This window comes from Hemicordylus capensis, chromosome 2 (assembly GCF_027244095.1).
Source record: "Hemicordylus capensis ecotype Gifberg chromosome 2, rHemCap1.1.pri, whole genome shotgun sequence".
In the NCBI taxonomy this organism is placed as follows: domain Eukaryota; kingdom Metazoa; phylum Chordata; class Lepidosauria; order Squamata; family Cordylidae; genus Hemicordylus; species Hemicordylus capensis.
The window spans coordinates 23417742-23431902 of NC_069658.1; the positions used below are offsets into that span (position 1 = coordinate 23417742).

General features: G+C 41.9%; 1 protein-coding gene across 2 annotated transcripts in view; it reads right to left on the minus strand.

Annotated features, from left to right (window-relative positions):
- Nucleotides 1-980: 980 nt before the first annotated feature.
- MTMR12 (myotubularin related protein 12) overlaps nucleotides 981-14161 on the minus strand; it is a 70494-nt gene continuing 57313 nt past the window's right edge. For both annotated transcript variants that reach the window (XM_053299156.1, XM_053299157.1), the window contains exons 13-16: nucleotides 9286-9458; nucleotides 8255-8422; nucleotides 4816-4971; nucleotides 981-3684 (exon numbers count right to left, since the gene is read on the minus strand). In XM_053299156.1, coding sequence (XP_053155131.1) covers nucleotides 3112-3684; nucleotides 4816-4971; nucleotides 8255-8422; nucleotides 9286-9458 — 1070 coding nt within the window. In that variant the 3' untranslated portion in view covers nucleotides 981-3111. The remainder of the gene's footprint in view (nucleotides 3685-4815; nucleotides 4972-8254; nucleotides 8423-9285; nucleotides 9459-14161) is intronic.

Here is a 14161-nt window from a genome sequence, read left to right on the forward strand (position 1 = left end):
ACAAAATCACAATTTTAGAGGAGACAGCAGCATCAAGAAACTCAAAGTTTGAGAATAAAAGTTGCAGAACAACGTGGATGTCAGGCAGAAATTCCCTAGCAACACTCTGCAAATGGGACACCAAGGCAGACCTTTATCTGGTTGTCACCCACCTTACTTCAGATGGTAGGGTCACTCAGGCAAACCTCCAAAGATTATTCAGCACATGGGCAGGTTGGAATAAAAACTTGATCTGCACGACTCATCTCCTATTCATTTTTGGGCACCTTTTGAATTTTTTCCTGCAAGTTGTGCCAACCTGGACAACAAAGACCGGAGCCACTCTTAAAAGTCACAATATGGAAAGGGTCTGAAGATAGTTCAGTGGACTTTCATTTATTTCAATAGGATTTGCATAGAAGGAGAAGCTACTGTGCCCAGCACTGGTAGGAAGAAAACACACAGGAAAAATATGGCTTAAATATTCTAACCTTATGACAGTGCCCTACAAATACGTTGATTTTTAAATATATTTTAACCTGCTGGGGAATACCAATATGAAAGGTTTTAGCAATTGCAGGTAAGACTGCGTAACACAAGGAGTGTATGTAGTATGAACTGTTACTCTATCTAAATAATCCAGCTAGAAGTTCCACACATGCAATTCTTCTGCAGTCAATATGAATGGTGAGATAGTCACTTGTTTCTTGAAATGCAACCCTGTCTGAAGCTCTTGATCAGTGGTAAAGCATACGATGTTGTAGGTGCAATCTCTGGCATCTCCAGTAAGAAAATGATAGCAGGGTGGGAAAGATCTCTACCCACGACCTTCCAGAGCATTTTGTGTGTGTGTGTGTGTGTGTGTGTGTGTGTGTGTGTGTGTGTGTGTATAATGTATGTATATATAATGAACCACATTGAACCTGCTTATGAGATTGTTACCTCTATAGTCTCACGAACCCAGAAGGAAAGTGAAGCTTTCAATCACCAACTCATACAACTTTTCATGTTAAAAATAATAAAAGTACATTTTATTAACAAATGCATTCATCCAAATAGTCTATTAAGAGTTAGTAGGAAGATTTTCCTTAAAAGAACTGTTCAAGCTATAAGCTTCCATTCAGTGTAAAAACTGGAAGTAAACATAGAATACCAGGAAAATTAGTTCAGTAAGTTAAATACATTTCCAATCCTACAGTGCGGCATTCTCAACAACTGCATGCCCTTTCCCGTTAGAGTAGAGCAATTCAATAAGCTATTATAAAAATACTTCCATACATCCATTAGAGAATTTCCTATAGACAATAGCTGACAGCTTAGATATAAATACATTTCTATGACCGAAATATTACAACTGATCATCTGTCAATGTTACAAAAAATTAAGCCTAAGAGTAGTGTTCTTTTTAAAAAAGTGAACTTAAATAGTCTAAGCCCCTATAACATACAATATGTACTAACCACAGAGGGACTGTTACATAAATGAAGCAATTTGAAGGAAAAAAAGTGTGCAATGTTAGCTTTAAGAAGGCTCATATACAAATTAGACGTTGTCTTTCAAAAATACCAACGGTTCAAGGAGCCCACAATATTAAGATTCATAAGGCAACAAGGACTTTGGAGGTTTCCTTTTGGCATTCACATGCACCAATTTGTTATCCACTCCTTCAGAAACATCTCATGTTGAGATACTTGGTCTTAGCTCTCAGCAACATAGACAAGCAAATTCAGTGTGCTGTGCACAAGAATGTAATGCAAGGCAATGCTTAAGATTTGCAACAGAACTATAGGAGGATAATTCAGTCACCACTGGTATAGTATTAAGCTTCAGTCCTCCACAAAGAGAGGCTTGTGGTCAGTTCTACCTTGTGGGCCATTTCTGGATTTAAGTATGACTGACCATGTAACTTTATAGAAGAGTAGAAAAGTCAGTTTCAAAGAACAATTATCTGCTTAGTATATACAGAGAAGACATATTTCTCATATGGCTTTATAACTGAGGTACTGCTATGACAAAATACAGCAGCCCAATTTCAAACAACAACTTCTACATTCATAGTTCGCTTTAATGCCAAATTTATAAAAAGCAGTAGTACTGGACTTCAATCCAGTTTCATAACTGAATACAACTCTTTAGCTGCCCTTCTTAACAGAAGGACTCAAGACTCAGTGCAAACTAATGGCAGTGAGGAAGATCAAAATAAGCACTCCATGCAAACATATTTTGGCTTACTGACATCTCCAAGTTCTAACTCCTCTTGTATTCAGCAGCAAGCAATTAGGACCCCATTCCCAGAACAGCAGGATAATGCATGTGAGGGAATAAGAGGCAGGTGAAGCAGAAGAGACTGTGACCTTAAGTTATGGAACTCTAAGAGGGCCAGTTTAACACAGCTCTACGGAGATCTACAATGCTGCAGAGAATGAATAATCCTACCGAGGGGGGTGCATGATAAAGAGAATACACCTAGTATCCCTCCAGCTTATATTTGAGGTGGTCTGATATGAAGGCAAGCTCAAATCATTCTTTAAAAAAACCAAACACTTAATTTCTTCCTTAAAGGTCTGTTTTACTCAACAGTGGAGCTCCTTCTATACATTAAGATGTACCTAAAAGATAACCCATCTCGGTCATTTCAGAATTATGCCAAATATTTGAGCCGGGGTGTAGTGAGCTGGCTGGCAGCCCAGGGTCAGGCCACCGCCACTGCGTTCCACCCACCAATGCCAGCCATGCCCGACTTTGATAAAGGGAGGAAGTGTGGCAGGGGAAGAGGTGCAAGGGGATGCCCCCTTAATCCACCCACCCACCCCACTGCCCAGGGACATATGTCTCCCTTTGCTCCATGTGCCTTTATTGGAGATGACCACCTTTATGCTTCAGCACCTTATGTGTTCATGATTAAACAAATGGTTGTACTTCAAAAAGGCCCTCCAGAACACAGCTATTGACTACCCATGCCTATGGTTCAACTGTGCTTGACTGAAAGTGATCTGGCTGTTTCTTAACAGGTGGAGGAGATCTTCCTATCCTAACAATTCAGCCAGTTTTAGTTAGAAGGGAAACCCATCATATTTTACAAGCATATAGATACGTGTGCCAGCACTTTCTGTTCTGCAGTTTAGCTTCACATCAAACATCACCCAAGTCAACAAATTCATCATCTCTTCTGGCCAAGTCTGCCTCGCCTTCCAAGTCTTTCCAAGTGCTGGTAGGTAAAACTGGTTTGAAGGAATGTCTCTGAAGCAAAGCAAATGGAAATAAGGAAGACAAACGTGCGGGATTTCTCACAAACGGAGATGCTTCTGTGTTCTCTTCAGAGACAATTTGACTCTGTCTTTCATCCACTTTCTTCTGCAAGCTCTGCACGTCCTCCATCACATCCAAGACTTTTGTTGCAGTGGCAACTGTGCCACCACCTGGGAGTTGTGCTTCAGGGATCCATCGTAAATACCTCTGTGCCCACACTTTGATTTCTGGCCCTTCTAGGCGTGGCAGCAGGAGTCCATGGAGATCAACTGGTTTACAGTGCCAACTGTCATAGAACTCTCTGGAGTTACTCTGAAGCTCATCAGAAGACGTTATTAGCTTACTGATTCTTTTGCCCAGAATGTTTTTAATTAATTGATCAGTTTCTTCCTTAAAAAAGCCTCTTTTTGGAGGCGGCTTTGTTTGAGTTAGTGGCAAAGAAAGCTGCCGTTGATGCTTTAAAAGAGAGTAAGCAGAAAATAAGCAGAGTGGCTAAATTGGAAGCCAATTTCAACTGAACAATTCTAGTTCAATTTCTAGCTTAAGTGGTCAGCTACAACAGGCCCAGATACCACATCAGGGGAATTTCAGACACTCAACAACCATAACACAGAACACCAAACAGGAAAGTGGCTGAGCAACGGTTATCTCACGAAACTTCAGGGGGATCACACATTTGTAGAATCAACATCATACGCAGTTTAATTTTCGATACCAAACTTTCCTAATGACCACATCAAACACCTCTAATACTAACAACAACATAAGTGAGGAATTTGCATTTCTTTTCATCAGAAGAATTCAGTTTGCACTAGAATTACTAGATGAACAAGAGCAGCAGTAACAGTAAGCCAAGATTCCTCCCCCTTCCCCAAACTGGATAAATGGACCACATTTCTGTATTTGGCGTTTCCAGTGACTTGACTGGAAGCTTTTACTAAAAACTCTGCAGTCAGCTAACACCATTCATTGCACATTTAAAATGCATCCAAGACAATGGCCAGTTTTACTTCAACATATGCTTTGGTTAGAGTAAAAAGTTATGCATAGTTCATGTTCTGGACTATTCTATCATATTAATGCCTTATGTAAGGTATAGCATTAAGTTAGGGTGCTCCAGATCACAAATCCTGTCATGACTGCTTTTTACAGGGCCAAAGATGAGGCTTGATCATTTAAGTGTACATTCTCTATAAGCTACCATATCTTTTTGGTTCAAAAAGGTTTGTATTTGCTTTTAAGAGTGTATATTTTGTATGATAAGTTACACCAAGAAACCAGAAAAGGACATTTTCCAATTAAAGAGTTGGATATAAAAGTAGAATCAAATTTGTTAAGACCCCGCTTGGGATTTCCAAGAGTATGCAAAGTTGATTTAGTAAGTGTCCACACAAACATACTGGAAATTACACCTCTTGCTTTCAATTTTGACCCTAGTACATTTTTAATCTGTCTTAAATTCACATAATTACAGCCAAACCAGATAGCCCTTAAGTTTTGGAAGCATACTTCACCACCACCACCACCACCACCAATGATGTATTTAAAAGAGGTAGAAAAAATAGCTTAATGAGTTGAACACTTTACCTTGAACCGTGAAGTTTTCCTCTGACTTAGTTTCAACTTCTCTGCATAAAGAGGGTTATTAAGCAAAGCCTGGGCCTCAGATTCAAACTGTACAGACCAGTCCCAGACTGAAAGATAATTAAGAGGGCTGCCTTGTGCTTCAAGGTTCCCCCCATACTGCCAAGGAGATAAACAGGTCAAAGTTAGAAACATTTTATCAATATACAGAACACTCAACAATAGCTCTTTACAGCAAGTGCCCTCTGTACTTCACAGGAAAAAACAGGTTGCTTACCTGTAACTTATGATTTCTGTGGGGATCCATGGTAACTCACAACTGGGTCTTCTGTGCAGTAGGCCCGCAGAAGAATCTTTAGCTCTGTTTAGGCGCTCTGGCCCTTTAAGGCATAGTGATATCAGAGCCTTCAAAGGGTGCCTATAGAGCAGGCTGCAAAGTGTCTCCCTCTTCGGTTCCTGAACTGGCCACTGAGCAGAGACTGACAACAGCCAGAGGTAGAAGACAACAGTAGCAGAGGTATGTAAACTGCTCATGCCAAAAAAGAAGCTAGCAGAGGGGACAGCCAGGTGGGTGTTGTGAGTGATCATGGATCCCCACAGAGATCGTAAATTACAGGTAAGCAACCTATTTATCTCTGTGGATCCATGGTCCCTCACAACTAGGTGAGTGACTAGCTCCCATATAAGGAGGTGGGTGCTAGCGGTTACAGTACCTTTAAAAAAACCGCCTGAACAAAATTGGCCTCTGAAGCAAAGAGCAAGTCCACAGCACAGTCTCGGACAAAGGGCAGGTCCAAGGATCAGGTAGCAGCCCTGCATACGTCCTTCATACTAATGCCCGACATGTAGGCAGCTGAGGTAGCCATGGATCTAGTGGAATGTGCCCTGATCTTGGAGGGCGGCTGAACACCTTGCTTCTTCTAAGAGAAAAAATCAGTTGTACCAGCCAGTTGGATAATCTTTGTCTAGAAATGGCTAAACCTTTACTACAGCTCCTGTGTAGGAGATGAACAGTTTGTTCAACTGCCTGAATGTCTTTGTGTGGTCTAGGAAGTAAAGGCGACACCTTCAAATGTCCAGCGATTTAAACGTCTGAGGGATGTAGAAGGGTCACAGAAAGATGTAGGTAGTATAATGTCCTGATTGATATGAAACTGACACAATTTTCAGACAGAAGTTAGGACCCGGATGTAGGATAACCTTGTCCAGGTAAAATTTAGTATAAGGGGGACCCGCATTGCCGATGTGATGGCAATTAGGAAGGCAGTTTTCAGGCATAGCAGTCTCATGGAAGACAACAGTAATGGCTCAAAGGGGGCCTCTAAGTGTGGACAGACCCACCTTAAGTGGCGCAGCGGGGAAGTGCTTGATTAACAAGCAGAAGGTTGCCGGTTCAAATCCCTGCTGGTACTATATTGGGCCGCAGCAATATAGGAAGATGCTAAAAGGCCATCATCTCATACTGTGTGGGAGGAGGCAATGATAAACACCTCCTGTACTCTACCAAAGAAAACCACAGGGCTCTGTGGGCATCAGGAGTAGAAATTGACTTGACATCTCAATCTCTCACAGGAATGAAGGAAACAGGAGCAGATCCTTCCTGAGGAAACACAAGCAGTGGACAAGAAGGAACTGAAGAGGGAGGAGCTCTCCAACCTGTTCTATAGGCACCCTTTGAAGGCTCCGATATCACTATACCTTAAAAGGCCGGAGTGCCTAAACGGAGCTAAAGATTCTTCCGCAGGCCTGCTGAGTAGGCGCAGAAGACCCAGTTGTGAGGGACCATGGATCCGTATAGAGATCTTCAGGTTATGCAACAAGCCCTCTGTACAACCCTGGTTATGAAAATAAAAAACTGAACAGAATGCAGTTTTCATACAAGTCCCACATTTCTCAGGTGAACATGGTCCATGCTGGAGCCATCCTCATTGCAATATAGGAAAAAGGATATCTCAGGTGTCATCAAGCTAAAGATAGGAAGAACATTTAAAGAAATAATGCAGTATTTTTTCTGGAAGTTTATTAGATTGACATTATACTTCATAAATCAGCTTGTTGCATTTTTATGCATTTTCTTCCTGCGCATCTTTCAGCATTTGATATTGTTAAGCACACAAGTGGGCTTTTAGACTCTTTTCTCATTCACAGAATGGTGGGCACAGCACTGCTTTCAGCATCTCTCATATTCCTGGCAATCTTTTCCTATTGGACCTTGAGGTGCTCATTTAAGAGAGCTGGCCCAAGACAAGCATGGTTGCTTTCTAGGTGCAAAATCTTTGTAATATGTATATTAAACACTTGGCCAAAGAATGCACTCAAAATAGATGAAAGCAAACTCTCCTGTCCCATCTTGTAAGCCAGATTCCCAAGGTCTGGAAGGCAAGGCAATGGCAGCACTACAAACAGCTCTACGGAAGAAGTTACTGATAGCAGTCAGAGGCAGACCTAAAATAGCTGCAAGCTCCCAGGCTCCATCTCCCTGCCTTGAGAATGGCAGCCATCTAGCCCAGAGTCTGGCACTCCTCCATCTGATCCCTCCTAGCCTATCGCCAGTGCTGATATGCAGATATCCAGGAGTGCAACAGTGTGAAAGGGGGCAGCTCTTTAGGGGACTCTAGCTGTGGGGTTTTTAGGCTCTGGCCAGATCATGGCCAGAGCTTTGGTGCATGGGGTGGTGGGAAGCAGGAAGAACATAGACTGCTGCTTTCCCCTGGACTTTGAGCTATCCACTTCCTGTGCTAAGATAGCTGATTTTTCCAATGGAGAATGAAGTATTTAATTGTCTCAGAACTTCATCTTTCTGAAGCATGGGCCCATCAAAGCATACTGCTCTTGAAAATGCCTCATCTAGCTCATGAAGACATTGGGGGATGACAATATCTAGGCAACTCTTCAAAATTATGTAGAGGCTTGACTCAACACAAAGTGCTTTTTCTTCTGTATAATGAAGTCTGCATGAAACAGGATTCTGTGCAAATACAGGATGAGGTATTGGACTCCATTATTCAGCCATATAAGAGCAACTAGGCTTTATGACTGCTAAGTTAGCCTTAAAATTATGTGGGCAAAGCCTGGTGAAGAGCAGAGCTGAGACTTCCAGTAGAAAGGGGCAGACACCCAGTGACCTGAAAACACTTCTTGACCCTTGTGGCTACAATAGGGTTACATACACAAGTAAGACAAAGGACATATTTTCTGTGTTACATAATTAAGGACTTTACTGATCCCAATTCATGGTTTAAGGAGATGTGATACACTACCTTGCTGAGGCTAAGTAGGTCTAGATCTGGTCAGTGTCTGGATACTGCCTTTAGTTCCAAACAAGGTGGGATATAAATGTAGCAAAGGCACCTAGACTGTATTGCTTTTATACAACTAGAGAATTAAACAGTATACAAGACCACTTCTGTAATGGCTCAGAGCCCCAAACATTCTGCCTTACCGTGGTAGTGTCTTTGTGATGTGGAGAGTTGAAGAAGAAGGTACTAAATATAGGTATATACAGGCTATCTGACAAGACAGTTAAATAGGTCTCTGTAAACTCAAATGCTTGTGGATACTGTTGAAGTAGCTGCCAAACACAATCCAAGAAGAACAAGAAAACTGGTGCCTAAAAAGGAAGAGTTATTTAAAGTAGAAATGTAAATCTACAGATGCATTCTGAACTACAACTGTAAAAAAAAAATTCTGTTCTCTAGTGTCTTGTATCATTGGAGTGAAATGCATTAGACTTAGTTATGAACTGCAGACCCACTACTAGGCCAAAGCACACTATTAAGTGCCATTGGGATCCATGCCACTATAAGCTTCAAGCTATCAGTCCAAAAATCTGCTTAAGTCCTGTGTTTTATGGATGCTTATGACTCCTCCGTGCTCGGCACATTTCACTTTGTGTGCTGCATCTCCTGTCCTAAAAGGCAGAAGCACACACCAAAAAGTCTAAGGTGACAAAGAATTGGGAGGCCTTCTACCCTCTCCTGCTGTGGTCCATCAGTTTTGATGCTGGTGCCACCATAAAGCAAATGAAAGGCAGAGCAGTCTAGGACCATGCTTACCTCAGTGATGACCATCTACTGAAGCAAGAGTTTCCCCATCCTTCCCTCAGTTTTCATGGCAGTGATCTGGCAAAGGCTTTTCCCTCACCTTGGCCTAATCCATTTCTCTAGTCACTTCTTTAAAAAGGAAGTCATTTCCAATCATTTCAGTAACTGCAGAACCATGTTCTTGGGTGCAGAATTTAGTAGTTTCCAAGCTACTTGAAAACTGGAAAGGGAAAGCATCTAAATCCTTAGAGTTGAGGAGAAAAGTATAAAGCTTGGGAGAAGCAGTAGAGTCTGTTCTACTAGTTACCTATAGCACAGGCCAATAAATTTGGTTAAAGTTTTCCAGTGTGATTCTCAGCTTCCTATCCCTTCTGGGCTCTCCAAGCAGATATTCTTTTGCACAAACTGAAATTCTACAGGATAATTATACCTCCTCTTTATCGCTTTGCCGCAGATGGTTACATCGATCCAAGAAAGCATGTCCTCCCATGATCCATTCCTTCTGGAGAAGACTCTGAAATCCCAGCTTAGTTCTGTAGTATGAATCCATCATAACCTGAACCAGACTGGAGATCACACAGCACAAGTCAGAAGCATTCTCCTCTAAGAAAGATTAAAATGACAGTGTCAAATAGGAACATTTCAAATGATGCCAAAAATATTTATGACACTTGGTCTGGAGTGGCTACTATATATGGAAATACTAGGTTGCATATTAATAGGCCCTTAACACACATACCTTTAGGCCAACAATACAAAAAAGCATCTTAAACTCTGCTCCTTTAGAACTGGACAAGGATTAGTAAAGCACAAGAATTGACATGAGATCAAGGAGTAGTGACCTGAACATTAAAATGTTGCTTTTCCAGAAAATATAGTACTTTGGCTACTCTATCAAATACGCTACTCTTAAGTTGCAGTGCAAGATTAGGAAGGTTGCACTAAGTATTTTGTAAGCCAAGGAAAACATATACTAGAGCATCATGCACAGAAGCAATGTCTCACAGCAATACAAGTAAAACACAAGAGGACTATATCACAGCAGTATCTTAAACAGCAATTAAGGCTTCAGCAGCACAAGGTAGAAGAACCTGGTACACTCCAAAGCATAGCAATGAGTTAGGCACACAGCTCTGTGCAGAATACAGGAAGCAAGCATGGAGATTCTCTGGGAGAGAGATCACTCAATGTTTTGTGCAGAAATAACTAATTTATATCATCAAAGCCAGCTCTACATTTGAGTTGCACAAGTTTTGGGCCTACCAAGTGGCAAAGTTACTGAAGAGCAATCATGCCAGACTCCAGACCCTCTGTCCATTTGTAGGCTAGTAAACATTACTCCGCTCACAGGTGAAGGAGAAAAATGGGACAGACAGTAGAAGATAGAGCCTTCACTGAAAGGAAAACAAAGGAGATAAGAGGTACAGAGGGAGGATGCAGATGCCCAGCCAAAAGGAACATAATGAAAATCTCCCCAGCTTGAGCCATTTCAGAAAATAAGAGCCCACACATGCACAAATCTAATATTTATATGTTTATACTATCCCATCTTATAGCTTTGGGTTGTTTACAATGAATACACACAAGAAATCCACAATAAGTTAAAACAGCAACTAAACAATCTAAAAATCCTGAAAGGCTAGACCAAATAAGTGAGTCTTAAGAGTTCTCTTGAAGGCCAGTAATGTTAAGCTTTAGATTTTGAACTAAACAGATCCTTGTGTATAGATCTCAGTACACCTTGTGTTATCTAAGCTTCAGATTTCTGCAGGGAGCACATTCCACAGGCAAGGAGCAGCTACGAAGATGACCAGATCCCAAGTTGCCAGACCAACTGGTGGTAGCCAGAGACTGACCTCTCCAGATAACCTGAATGTGCAGTGGGGACCATGCAGAATGTGGTGCTCTCTGAGGTAATCTGGACCTAAGCTGTTTGGGGCTTTAAAGGCAATAACCAGCATTTATATTCTGCCCCAAAACATATCAGCAGCCAGTGCAACTGTTGCAGAACAGGCATAGAATGGTCCCCCCAGGTTACCTTGGGGACCTTTCTAATTGCAGCATTGTGAATTTCTTTACGGATAGAGTCATTCCTACATAGACCCCTGCTAACTGGGCAAAGAGGCACCTTTTACCGTGGTGATTCTCTTTATTTAGCAGGGGGAGAGTAACTGGCCCCATCCACCCCCAGCACAGTACTTCCAGTGACTGTTGCTGGTGTGTGTCTTATGTTTCTTTTTAGAATGTGAGCCCTTTGGGGACAGGGAGCCATCTTATTTGTTTTATTTCTCTTTGTAAACCACCCTGAGCCATTTTTGAAAGGGTGGTATAGAAATTGAATAAATTAATAATAATAATAATAATAATAATAATAATAATAATAATAGAGTGCACTGTAGTAGTCATGCCTAGAGGTTACTAGCCAGTACACCACTGTTTTGAGATAATTCTCTTCAAGGAATGGCTGCAGCTGTCATAAGAACAGAACAGGCCTGCTGGATCAGCCCCAAGGCCTATCTAGTCACATCCTGTTTCACACAATGGCCCACCAGATGCCATGGTCTCCCCTCAGAAGAAATAGAGGGTTGCTACAGAAAGAACGATTATGCCCCTGCGGCTCAAAACAAATTGAAACCACTGAGCATGTCCTTCTATACTGCCTGTTCTACTGAGACATTCATGCCTCCCTTATTTCCCCACTGCTGAACAAGTTTCCAGGTCGTACGAGTCACTTCTATACTCAATTGCTGCTATCTGACTCTAACCCCCCCACCACAAAGATGGTTGCCAAGTTCTGTGCGGCTGCAATTGGCATCCAGTGAAGGATGATAGCTGGTGGGCTCCCCAATCTTATTCTTGATAACACTCGCCTCCATACTCTACATATTATACGAATTGTGCTATGGCAGTGCATAGTATTTTATTAGATTAATGTAGTGTAACTTTACCATTTTTAGTAATACTCCAATTTATGGTAACCATTTTAGTTTTAACTATTCTTAATTTTAATTCTAGCTTTTTACCACTTATGTAATCATTTTCAGCTATATTACTATTTTAAATTCCCCTTTTTATCTTTTCTGTGCATTTTATTATGGAAATAGTATTAGCGGTTTTAGTTTCTTAGTATTGCAGCTTGTTTCTTTTTCTTCTTAGTTCTAGCCTTTTCACAATATCTATCATCGTATTTGCAATCACCTCTATCAACATGTAACTTTTCTCTAGTATTACCTTCATTTAATGTGTAATTTTATGCTGGTTTCTGACCGTAATAAAGGTTACTTGACTTGACACCAGATGCCGCTGGGATGCCCACAGGCAAGAGCTGAGGGCATGCCCTCTCTCCTGCTGTTGCTCCCCTGCAACTCGTAGAGGCATCTTGCCTCTTGCAGATAATTCCATAGGTTGATTATGTGTTGTGTGAAAAAGTACTTTTTGTTGGTCCTAAATTTCATGGAAATCAGTTTCATGGGATGACCCCCGGTTCTTGTGTTATGAGAGAGGAAGAAAACTCTGTCAACTTTCTCCACACCATGAATGATTTTACAGACCTCTCTCATATTGCCCGTCAGACTTTTTTCTGAACTAAAACATCCCACATGTAGCCTTGCCTCATAAGAAAGGTGCTCTAGGCCCCTGATCAGCTTGGTTACCTCTTCTGGACCTTCTCCAGCTCTATAATGTCTTACATAGGAACATAGGAGGCTGCCATATACTGAGTCAGACCACAGGTCCATCTAGCTCAGTATTATCTTCACAGACTGGCAGTGGCTTCTCCAAGGTTGCAGGCAGGAATTTCTCTCAGCCCTATGTTGGAGAAGCCAGGGAGGGAAATTGGAACCTTCTGATCTTCCCAGAGTGGCTCCATCCCCCGAGAGGAATATCTTACAGTGCTCACATTTCAAGTCTCCCTTTCTTTTTTGAGGTATGAACACCAGAAATGTACACAGTACTCCAAATGTGGCCGCACCTTTGTTTTGTATAAGAGCATGATAATATTAGCAGTTTTATTTTCAATCCCCTTCCTAATATTTTTGCCAGGGATTGTTTTTATGGCTGTGTGGCTTTCAGTTTTAGTTTCACTCCTGCCTGGAGAGAAACAATGGAAGGAGCCAGCTAGGGCTGAAGCAAGTCATATCATCCCAAGCTGATAAAAAATACTTTCAGTCATAGCCTCCATCAGAGACCAGGATCTAAGAGCACTCCCAAACGGCATATCTGTTCTTTCTGGGGGAGTGTAACTCCAGTCAGCAAGCACAGAAGACCCTGCTGTGAGTGACCATGAATCCCCACAGAGATCAAGATGTTCTAGCCTATCCCCCGAGTTCTGACCTCCCACAATAATAACCTCTGTCTTGTTTGAATTCAGCTTCAATTATTCTCATCCAGCCTGTTACTGCCTGTAGGCAAGTATTTTAGGAGTATACAGATCCAACCACCACAAAATTCTGCACTATCACATTGCGTATCAAGGTCACCAGAAGAGGTCCATCTCCAGTTGCCACTTGTTTGCCTGGTGCAATTCAGGATCGTGCATTCTCCAAAGCCACTCGTAAAATGGAATGCATTTCCTGCAAAAACCTGGGGGTCTAATGGCCCTCAAGAGAGCCCTTAAGACTTTCTTTTAAAATCTGGCCTTCAATGTTTTAAAATTTTTTTTAACTTAATTGTTTAAATTTTTGATTGTAATCCACCCAGGGCTACTAGACTGGCAGTATAAAAATGTAACAGATAATAAAAGGGGCATATCCCATTTCTTCTAAATTTAGCTACACCAGAACCAAAACATGAAACCAATGGAAGGATTCTGTTCCCTCCTAAAAGGATGGCTCTTGTATATCACCATATCAAACTGTTAGGGCATGTGCCGCAGAGATGGGCTGATAAAGCGGAAGAGGGCTCTGTTGAGCAGGGCCCTGAGTGCTTGCCTGTGTTCCACCCCTTGCAGATAACGGCCATTTAAGATCCAGCTGAGCCAGGGGCACAAGCCTCTGGGCGCAAGCCAAATGGCAAGAGCACAAGGGCTCTTGGCCTTGTGGCTCTCAGCTGAGTGGAGAACAGCCGGTGAACTGCACTAGCCTGAGGGTTGAAGAGTTCCAGTGAGTTTGGTGGACTTCTGAGCAGGACCATTGATGAAAACAGTCACCACACCACCCCCCGCAAACCTTCCTGGAGTGTCTTCTTCGTCTTAGTCTCTCTTTTTTAAACAGCTGCACAGAACCTACCAGATTAGCTAGAGCATTACCCTGTTTTAATAGGAGGGAGTTTTTATAGTTTGTCTTCACAATGTGAAGGGGCATGTTACT